Here is an 11,373-nt window from a genome sequence, read left to right as displayed (position 1 = left end):
CACCGTCGGCAACAGACGCCGTGGTTTTTCACTTCATTTACACCCCACATTTACACTTCCAGCTTAGAAATTGGATGGGGTCATTGATTTCCTGTTAAGAGGTAGGAGGAGAGCTCTGAAATGCACATATTTTGCTTCAAGTCAACTAAATTCACCATAAAAGTCAAATTGGATTTTGGGTCCAAGGGTGGTGCGCATGCTTAAAAGAGTTGGCAGCTGTAATGAACTTCAACTTTCTCCACAGTGAAGAATACTCGGACAGCCTCGACGGCGCGCCCTCAGGGACGATGCATCACGGACGACACGAGAGAAAGGTGAGTCTCCCCTTTGGTTTCGACGCGTAATTAGTGAGGGTTTAACGGTATGGTCCAGGGAAGTACAGAGTTTCCACAATGTAGGCATTAAGTGAGGCACAGGAAGTGTGATTGCGGCCCAGCAGAAGTCACGGTACGCATTGTTAAAAGTCTCCTGAGGGACTGAGGGCAACAATGAAATGGGGGCGCTGCAGCAAAGTTGACAGGAGTAACAGCTAGAAAAGCCCTGATTTCCATATGGAGAATATTTCGTACGAATTATGTCCAAGAAGACACTGAGGGCAACACGGAACTGGAGTGCTGCAGCAAAGTGAACAGGAGTGACAGAAAGAAAAGTTCTAACTTTCTTATGCAGAATTTTTTGGTGTGAATTCTATCCAAGGGAGGACTGAGGGCAACAAGGAAACGGAACACTGCAGAAAAGTGGAAACTAGTGACGGGAAGAAAAGCCCTCTTTTCATTATGCAGAATTTTTTTGGGGTGAATTTTATCCAAGATGAGACTGAGGGCAACAAGGAAATGGGCTGTGCAGCAAAGTGGACAGGAGTGACGGAATGAAAAGCTCTGATTTTCATATGCAGAATGTTTTGTATGCATTGTATTCAAGAAGAGACTGAGGGCAACACGGAACTGGAGTGCTGCAGCAAAGTGAACAGGAGTGACAGAAAGAAAAGCTCTAATTTTCTTATGCAGATTTTTGTGTGTGAATTCTATCCAAGGGAGGACTGAGGGCAACAAGTAAATGGAGGAAAAGCCCTCTTTTCCATATGCAGAATTTTTGGAGTGAATTTTATCCAAGATGAGACTGAGGGCAACAATGAAATGGGCTGTGCAGCAAAGTGGACAGGAGTGACGGAATGAAAAGCTCTGATTTTCATATCCAGAATTGTATTGTATTGAATTTTATCCAAGATGAAGCTGAGAATGAAAAGCTCTGATTTTCATAGTCAGAATTGTTTGTATGAATTGTATTCAAGAAGAGACTGAGGGCAACACGGAACTGGAGTGCTGCAGCAAAGTGAACAGGAGTGACAGAAAGAAAAGCTCTGTTTTTCTCATGCAGATTTTTTTTGTGTGAATTGTATCCAAAGGGAGACTGAGGGCAATGAGCAAATGGAGCGCTGCAGCAAAGTGAACAGGAGAGACAACAAAAAAAGCTCTGCTTTCCATTAGCAGAATTTTTTTGGCTAAATTTTATCCAAGAGGAGACCAAGGGCAACAAGGAAATGGAGCAGTGCAGGAAAGTGGACAGGAATGACTATAAGAAAAGCTCTGATTTCCACATGGAGAATTTATGGAGTGAATTTGATCCAAGAAGAGACTAAGGGCAACGAGGAAATGGAGCGCTGCAGGAAAGTGAACAGGAGAGACAACAAAAAAAGCTCTGCTTTCCATGAGCAGAATTTTTTTGGCTAGATTTTATCCAAGAGGAGACCAAGGGCAACAAGGAAATGGAGCAGTGCAGGAAAGTGGACAGGAATGACTGTAAGAAAAGCTCTGATTTACACATGGAGAAAATATAGGGTGAATGTTATCCAAGAGGAGACTAAGGGCATCGAGGAAATGGAGCGATGCCGCAAAGTGGACAGGAATGACTGGAAGAAAAGCTCTGATTTCCACATGGAGAATTTAATGAGTGAATTCTATCCAAGAAGAGACTAAGGGCAACAAGGAAATGGAGCGCTGCTGAAAACTGGACAGGAATGACTGGAAGAAAAGCTCTGATTTCCACATGGAGAATTTATGGAGTGAATTGTATCCTAGAAGAGACTAAGGGCAACAAGGAAATGGAGTGCTGCTGAAAACTGGACAGGAATGACTGGAAGAAAAGCTCTGATTTCCACATGGAGAATTTATGGAGTGAATTGTATCCAAGAAGAGACTAAGGGCAACAAGGAAATGGAGTGCTGCTGAAAACTGGACATGAATGACTGGAAGAAAAGCTCTGATTTCCACATGGAGAATTTATGGAGTGAATTTTATCCAAGAAGAGACTAAGGGCAACAAGGAAATGGAGTGCTGCTGGAAACTGGACCAGAATGACTGGAAGAAAAGCTCTGATTTCCACATGGAGAATTTATGGAGTGAATTTTATCCAAGAAGAGACTAAGTGCAACAAGGAAATGAAGTGCTGCTGGAAACTGGACCGGAATGACTGGAAGAAAAGCTCTGATTCCCACATGGAGAATTTATGGAGTGAATTGTATCCTAGAAGAGACTAAGGGCAACAAGGAAATGGAGTGCTGCTAAAAACTGGACAGGAATGACTGGAAGAAAAGCTCTGATTTCCACATGGAGAATTTATGGAGTGAATTTTATCCTAGAAGAGACTAAGGGCAACAAGGAAATGGAGCGCTGCTGAAAACTGGACAGGAATGACTGGAAGAAAAGCTCTGATTTCCATATGGAGAATTTATGGGCTGAGTTGTGTCCAGACTGAGGACAAGAAGGAAATGGAACGCTGCAACAAAGTGGAGACTGCGGAGTACTTCAGTGTCCAGGCTAATATCATCTGCTCGCCAAGTAAGGAACCAACAGTTGTCTATGTCACATATTCAAAATGTCCTTGTTTGCGAGTCGGGTCACGGCGGGCCGAGTCGGTACCGTGAAGTAGAAACGGGCCTTTAGCGGACGTGTAGCAGCTGCCCTATTAATTGTGCCCTGCAGCTCCTCCTGGGCTGATGAGCGGGACGACCGCCAGCGCCCTCATGAGAAGCTTTGTCTCAAACACTTCATCTCCCGTCGCCTCTCCACGCCCTCGTCCTGATCAAACCTGGCGCTGATGAGATCCTACCTGACCGCCATCGGAAGCAAACACAGCGAGTCTCCTTTGATGTCACTACAAACGATCACGCATTCGGAGAGACGTCACACTCGCGCGCGAACCACCGCGCTGAGACGTGTCATCCTGCGAGGAGCGCATCAGGACTCGTAGACGGCGACGGAACAAAGGCAGCCTCGGCGAGCTGCCGTCAGAGCTAATATGGCGCGAGGAGTAGCGCCCGAAGTGGCGCCCCGGTACTACTCAGGTGAATTATTAAAGCTGCGGGTGATTTGTCTTGTCGTGTTAAAGCGAGAGCGCCCTGTGATCACAGTGTCGTTACGAGGGAAGCGCTACATGTCAACCGCTTGTGTTACATTATGCACTTGCTTTTCATCACCGTCTCACCGACTGCGCTTTCAGTTCGACAGGTGTCAGCCGGCTGCAGACGCGCAGGTGTCGGCGGCGTGGAGCAGGAAGCACGCTGATGTCGGGGATCAAGGTAGCATCGTATCACACTTAAGCAAAACTGTAGGAAAATGATTAGAGGCTCAGCATTAGCTGCTGCAGCTTACACGGACGCAGGGATTTTCACCTGGCAGCTCAAGGGCCAAATCTCCCCCACGGAGGACATCGGACCGGCCCTGGGGTTTAGGTCAAAACTTGGGAGCGATCAATATTTTCTGCAGTTAATTACTAGAAACAGCAGAACCCTCGTAGGAATTTGGAGTCTTTCATTTTCAAGGACTAGGATTACATTTATTGTCATTCCACATGCACACTGCAAAAAGTCAGTGTTCAAAAACAACAAAAAATACAAAAATGAGGGGTATTTTATTTCAACTAAGCAAAATTATTAGGGATGTCCGATAATGGCTTTTTGCCGATATCCGATATTGTCCAACTCTTTAATTACCGATACCGATATCAACCGATACCGATATCAACCGATATATGTAGTCGTGGAATTAACACATTATTATGCCTAATTTGGACAACCAGGTATGGTGAAGATAAGGTACTTTTTTAAAAAAATTATAAAATAAGATAACTAAATTAAAAACATTTTCTTGAATAAAAAAGAAAGTACAACAATATAAAAACAGTTACATAGAAACTAGTAATTAATGAAAATGAGTAAAATGAAGTGTTAAAGGTTAGTACTATTAGTGGAGCAGCAGCACGCACAATCATGTGTGCTTACGGACTGTATCCCTTGCAGACTGTATTGATATATATTGATATATAATGTAGGAACCAGAATATTAATAACATAAATACATGGGGGGATGGTTGCACTAATTGTAAGTGTATCTTGTGTTTTTTATGTTGATTTAATAAACAAAAAACAAAAAAAAACAAAAAAACGATACAGATAATAAAAAAAAACTATACCGATAATTTCCGATATTACATTTTAACGCATTTATCGGCCGATAATATCGGCAGGCCGATATTATCGGACATCCCTAAAAATTATCTGCCAATAGAACAAGAAAATTTGGCTTTTCAAGACTTTCCGAAACAAGTAAAATTAGCTAAACTCAATGAACCCAAAGATACCTTAAAATAAGTATATTCTCACTAATAACAAGTGTACTACTATATGAGTACGTATTTTATATTGTTTCATTGAAAATAAAACAGCAAAGTCCATTTGGCTGTCATCTGTTTTAATATGAGACACAATTGTGTCAAAGTCATGATTTTGTTTTTCATGCTTGAAGTAAGAAATTATTACTTTAAAGTAGTTTTCTACTTGTGAGTGTTGATGACACAGCTTTGCAACAGTTGATATTCTAGTTTCAAGCATGTTATACTCAATATAGCTCATCAAATCTCAGCAACAAGCTGTAATATCTTACTGACATCATTTAGGAGCAAAACACTTAAAACAAGTAAAACACTCTAACATAAAATCTGCTTAGTGAGAAGAATGATCTTATCAGACAGAAAATAAGCAAATATCACCCTTATTTGACATATTTCATCTTACTGAGATTTCAGTTTTTGCAGTGTAGCTGCTGCAGCTTACACTGACGCAGGGATTTTCAACTGGCAGCTCAAGGGCCAAATCTCCCCCACGGAGGACATCGGACCGGCCCTGGGGTTTAGGTCAAAACTTGGGAGCGATCAATATTTTCTGCAGTAAATTCCTAGAAACAGCAGAACCCTCGTAGGAATTTGGAGTCTTTCATTTTCAAGGACTGGGATTACATTTATTGTCATTCCACAAGCATTAAATACTACAGAGTTACGAAATGAGGTTTAACATCAAATCCAGAAGTGCAGGTTCTAATATATGTACTGTATTTTTCAGAGTATAAGTCGCACCGGCCGAAAATGCATAATAAAGAAGGACAAAAACATATATAAGTCGCACTGGAGTATAAGTCGCATTTTTGGGGGAAATTTGTTTGCTAAAACCCAACACCAAGAATAGACATTTGAAAGGCAATTTAAAATGTCTAAAGAATAGTGAACAACAGGCTGAATAAGTGTACGTTATATGAGGCAACTGGTATGTTAACGTAACATATTATGGTAAGAGTCATTCAAATAACTATAACATATAGAACATGCTATACGTTTACCAAACAATCTGTCACTCCTAATCGCTAAATCCCATGAAATCTTATACGTCTAGTCTCTTACGTCAATGACATCAATAATATTATTTCATATTTTACGCTAATGTGTTAATTTCACACATAAGTCGCTCCTGAGTATAAGTCGCACACCCGGCCAAACTATGAAAAAAACTGCGACTTATAGTCCCAAAAATACGATAGTTATTTGAGTCTCTTCTTATGCAGTATATTTGCTTAGTAGGTATTTTTCTAATCAGCCTAACCCAGTCCTTTTCAAAGGTTGGGGCGGGCCCACCTGGGGGGGCGTGGTGCGATGCCGGGGGGGACGCGTGTGACTTCGGGGAACGTGTTGGGTTTTTTTTGCCACACCAGAATATGAGGAAGCCAATGTAGCACTTGGCTTCACTGTAACCACGGTGGGAGATGAGGAGAAAAACGGTCTGTTGTTTCCATTAATGTTAATAATCTTACAATGTTATGCAGAGGTATAGTTAGGGGAGGGGGCGCAAAATATTTTCTTCTTCGTAAAGGGGTCGTATAGGAAAATATTTGGGAAGCACTGGCCTAACCTAAGCCCAAGGTTTATGTGTTAAATAAATAATAATCTTTGTTAGTAACATGGTTTCATATCATTTGACAAATGCTCATTTACATTGGATATGCCATACACATGCTAGTAATTAGCATGAGCAATTTTACATGGCGATTTTGTAAACTAAATTAAGAGTAAGAGTACTTTTTTTTTTTCTTTTTTTTTTTTGTCCTGTCCAGCTTCTCAGGTAAATCATATAGCAGATGTAGATGCCCATATCGGCTGTACAAATGTACTTTACAAAAGAGAAGTGTAGGATACTTCTCTTGTTGCCTTTTTTGTATTTGACTTCATTAAATGTATTTATATTATCATTTGGTGCAGCCGGGCCGGAGCAGGAGGGGATAGAAAGAGGAAAAAAAGGAAGACAGAGGGGGATATTGTGGGGACAAGAGGGGGATAAGACAGAGAGACAAAAACAACAACAGCAAACACAACAACAACAACAACAACAGCTAGAGAGCAACATCAGCAAATAGGATATGTACAAATATGATGGTAAAAGTGATAGCAAAGAAGCAGTTAGTGAAATAAATAATAATACAGAAATGATAAAAGTAAGATTACTAATTCAGAGGTAATATTTTAGTGGGCCTCCGGCCCCTCTGGTGTGGAAAAGTTGGGCCCCAAGCTCATAAAAAGTTAAGAACCCCTGGTATAGAGGATCTTTGATACATTTTTTTGCAGTCGGTCCTCAGAAATAGCAGAAGCATCCTATCATCTCAAACAGTTTTTCTTAACCATAGGGCAAGGGCCCATTGTCAGGCCGCGAGTACGCCCTAGAGGGCCGCCAAGAAATATCTGTTTCTCAGCTGTGATCCATAGCGGTAGTCAGTTGTAATACACGTTTCCACCTAATGTGGCAGTAGTTACAATATCAAACAAAGAAGAAATGTAGCGCAAAAGTCAGATAACTTTTTAAGCGCAAAAATTATAACTAAACTGTTGAAGCTGTAATTTAATTTGCACTCTAATTTTATCAACAGTTTATCTATTATTACTTTATTTATTTTAGCGCTGCGTAATTATATATAAATTCAATTTTAATCAGTTTTTATGAGTGCCTTCTTTTGCAGCATATTTGGCTCGTATTTAATTTTGTAATCAGCCTGACCTAAGGCTTTATAATAGTTTTTTGTGATCACCACATAGTTTCATTTAAGGTTAATTTTTCTTAAACTGTAAGTAAGTTAGTTATATTTATTGAACACCATTCCAATCAAGAGTAAAATTACTAAGTCAGTGTTAATGTTTGAGTGGGTGCTGGGCCCCACTGTAGTGGAAAAGTTGGCCCTGAGGTCAAAAAGGTTAATATTTAGAAGATTCTTGACCAGCATTTTTGTAGTTAGCCCCAAAAACAACACAATGTTCCCAGAACAATTTAGTTAAATAGCCCTGCTGTAAAGAGATCCAGTAGAAGAACTGCATTAAAAATGTCTGCACTGCAAAAACTGAAATCTAAGTAGGATGAAATATGTCAAATAAGGGTGATATTTGCTTATTTTCTGTCTGATAAGATCATTCTTCTCACTAAGCAGATTTGATGTTAGAGTGTTTTACTTGTTTTAAGTGTTTTGCTCCTAAATGATGTCAGTAAGATATTACAGCTTGTTGCTGAGATTTGATGAGCTATATTGAGTAAAACATGCTTGAAACTAGAATATCAACTGTTGTGTCATCAACACTCACAAGTATGAAACTACTTTTTTAAAGTCATCATTTCTTATTTCAAGCAGGAAAAAAAAAAATCATGACTTTGACACAATTGTGTCTCATAATTAAAACAGATGACAGCCAAATGGACTTTGCGGTTTTATTTTCAATGAAACAATAGAAAATAGGCACTCATATAGTAGTACAGTTGGCACAGTACAATAAACGAACAGTTAATATTTAAACATTTCACATGTGACATTTCCAACTACCGTAATTTCCGGACTATAAGCCGCTACTTTTTCCCCTCGTTCTGGTCCCTGCGGCTTATACAAGGGTGCGGCTTATTTACGGCCTGTTCTTCTCTGACACCGACGAAGAGGATTTCGGTGGTTTTAGTACGCAGGAGGAAGGATAGGATAGGATAGGTCTTTTATTGTCATTGCACAAGTACAACGAAACTTTGTTTTCAGCACAAACCCGTTCAAGATTAGACAAACAAACAGTGTACAGGGTTACAGAACAAGAACACTGATGGGTTGCCAGGAAGACGATGACACAATGATTAAAGACTGACTTTTCATATACCGGTAGGCTGCTTATTTTGATAACGTACAGGCGAGCACTTTGTATTACTTTGCACCGTTGTATTATTTGTACTCTGCACGAATGCTGTTCGCCATGTCAAAGATGTGAAAGTTTGATTGAATGATTGAAAGATTTATAGTTAATAAATGGGACGCTTTGCGTTCCCAAACAGTCATCTCTGTCCCGACAATCCCCTCCGTGGTAGCAGGAACCCCTATATACTACGCTAATTACACATCAAAACCCTGCGGCTTATACAAGGGTGCGGCTTATATATGGAACAATCTGTATTTTCCCCTAAATTTAGCTGGTGCGGCTTATAGTCCGGAAATTACGGTATTTTGAACAACAATAGTTTATGCACATTCAGATGAATTCTTCAAAATTACAATAAAAAAATGTTTGGCCAGGGGCCGGGCTGTTTATATGCGCACTAATTAATTGTCTAAAAATGCATTTTTAGACAATATGATTTGCCTGAGCGGCTAGGAGACCCCGAGAGTAACAAGCGCTTGCCTTGTTGCCTTTCCATTAAGAACAATAAACTAGTTTTTAGTATAAGTTTGCTGGTTTCAAGAAATGTAATGCCGAGTGCATATCATTATGTCAAGATAATGGCACTAGCATTTACTTCATTTAGGATTTTTTTTTTTTTTCTACCAAGAAAAGTGCACTTGTTATTAGTGAGAATATACTTATTTGAAGGTATGTTTGGGTTCATTGAGGTTAGCTAATTTGACTTGTTTTGGAAAGTCTTGACCAGCCAAATTTTCTTGTTCTTTTAGCAGATAATTTCGCTTAGTTCAAGTAAATTCCCCTCATTTTTGTATTTTTTTCTCTTGTTTTTGAACACTGGCTTTTTGCAGTGTAGACCTTTAGGGAAGTGCTTTGTTTGTACCAATATATGTATTATTGTTGTGTTAGAGAACTGCAGTCTATCATCTGGAGCATTTTCTAAAATTCAGCAACCATGAGAGGTCACTGAAATATTTGGAACTCCCTTGGTGTGATCCATTGCTGATATACAATGCTGCCAACTCTGATAACAAGCAGAAGTTTAAGTCTGCTTTAAAACTACAACAATTTTCGACATAGGTTTTGTATTGACTGTCATCAGATAATTACGTTGTATGAGCGTGTTACATCCAGTACATTGCTGTTTGCATCACCTGCTTCAGAATGAGCACATGGTGTTCTTCTGTGCACTTGTCAACTCACCTGCGTCTGTTTTTCCTCCTGTTAGACAACAAATGGCAAGAGCGCTGGGAACGTGGGACGAAAGGCGAGAAGAGGAGGAAGTGGATTCTAATTAAGGCCCATCATGGTGCTGCCGCCTCCTCGTCCTCCCTGCAGCAGCGCGTCGAGTCCCTGCAGCGGCACATCCACGTACTGCGCCGTGCCAGGAAAGATGCCGTGCTCTCAGCTCGAGAGCTACAGAGGGCCAATGAGAAAACCACAACACAGCTCAACTGCCTCTCCGAGAAACTGAGCAGCAGCAAGCAACTCACACAGGTAACCCAGAAGGCCTGGTGATTTTAATGCTTTTTTTCCCCCCGTGAATTACTTTCTCCAGATCATTAAAATGGTGCAGTACGACAAGGTGTAATATTTTATTTTCAAGTCAATACGGTTTAAGAACTTATTTATTTGTATTATTTTTAAATGTAGATTAAAATGTGGTTTGTGCACACCTTTCTTTGCTGCTAATTTAAGGGTAACTACCGTATTTTTCGGATTATAAATCGCTCCGGAGTATAAGTCGCACCGGCCGAAAATGCATAATAAAGAAGGAAAAAAAAAATATATATATATATATATATATATATACGTCGCACTGGAGTATAAGTCGCATTTTTGGGGGACATTTATTTAATAAAAGCCAACAGCAAGAATAGACATTTGAAAGGCAATTTAAAATGTCTAAAGAATAGTGAACAACAGGCTGAATAAGTGTACGTTATATGAGGCATAAATAACCAACTGCTATGTTAACGTAACATATTATGGTAAGAGTCATTCAAATAACTATAACATATAGAACAGGGGTCACCAACGCGGTACCCGCGGGCACCAGGTAGCCCGTAAGGACCAGATGAGTAGCCCGCTGGCCTGTTCTAAAAATAACTCAAATGGCAGCCTCTATTTTTTAAATTGTATTTATTTACTAGCAAGCTGGTCTCGCTTTGCCCGACATTTTTAATTGTAAGAGAGACAAAACTCAAATAGAATTTGAAAATCCAAGAAAATATTTTAAAGACTTGGTCTTCACTTGTTTAAATAAATTCTTTTTTTTTTTTTACTTTGCTTCTTATAACTTTCAGAAAAACAATTTTAGAGAAAAAATACAACCTTAAAAATGATTTTAGGATTTTTAAACACATATACCTTTTTACCTTTTAAATTCCTTCCTCTTCTTTCCTGACAGTTTAAATCAATGTTCAAGTATTTTTTTTATTTTTATTGTAAAGAATAATAAATACATTTTAATTTAATTCTTCATTTTAGCTTCTGTTTTTTCGACGAAGAATATTTGTGAAATATTTCTTCAAACTTATGATTAAAATTTAAAAAAAATTATTCTGGCAAATCTAGAAAATCTGTAGAATCAAATTTAAATCTTATTTCAAAGTCTTTTAAATTTCTTTTAAAAAAATGTTTCTGGAAAATCTAGAAGAAATAATGATTTGTCTAGCTTTGTCCAATTTGTTATACATTCTAACAAAGTGCAGATTGGATTTTAACCTATTTAAAACATGTCATCAAAATTCTAAAATTAATCTTAATCAGGAAAAATTACTAATGATGATCCATAAATTATTTTTTTAATTTTTTCAAAAAGATTCGAATTAGCTAGTTTTTCTCTTCTTTTTTTCG

The 11,373-nt window shown here is 39.0% G+C and overlaps 1 protein-coding gene across 1 annotated transcript in view; it reads left to right on the top strand.

Moving 5' to 3' along the window:
- Window positions 1-221: 221 nt before the first annotated feature.
- Window positions 222-11,373, top strand: part of LOC133639869 (centlein-like) — a 124,031-nt gene continuing 112,879 nt past the window's right edge. Inside the window, exons 1-3 of the mRNA XM_062033533.1 lie at window positions 222-314; window positions 3,499-3,577; window positions 9,743-10,011. Coding sequence (XP_061889517.1) covers window positions 222-314; window positions 3,499-3,577; window positions 9,743-10,011 — 441 coding nt within the window. The remainder of the gene's footprint in view (window positions 315-3,498; window positions 3,578-9,742; window positions 10,012-11,373) is intronic.

The sequence above is a fragment of the Entelurus aequoreus genome, linkage group LG22 (genome assembly GCF_033978785.1).
Source record: "Entelurus aequoreus isolate RoL-2023_Sb linkage group LG22, RoL_Eaeq_v1.1, whole genome shotgun sequence".
In the NCBI taxonomy this organism is placed as follows: Eukaryota; Metazoa; Chordata; class Actinopteri; order Syngnathiformes; family Syngnathidae; genus Entelurus; species Entelurus aequoreus.
This window is presented reverse-complemented; position numbering and strand designations above follow the sequence as displayed.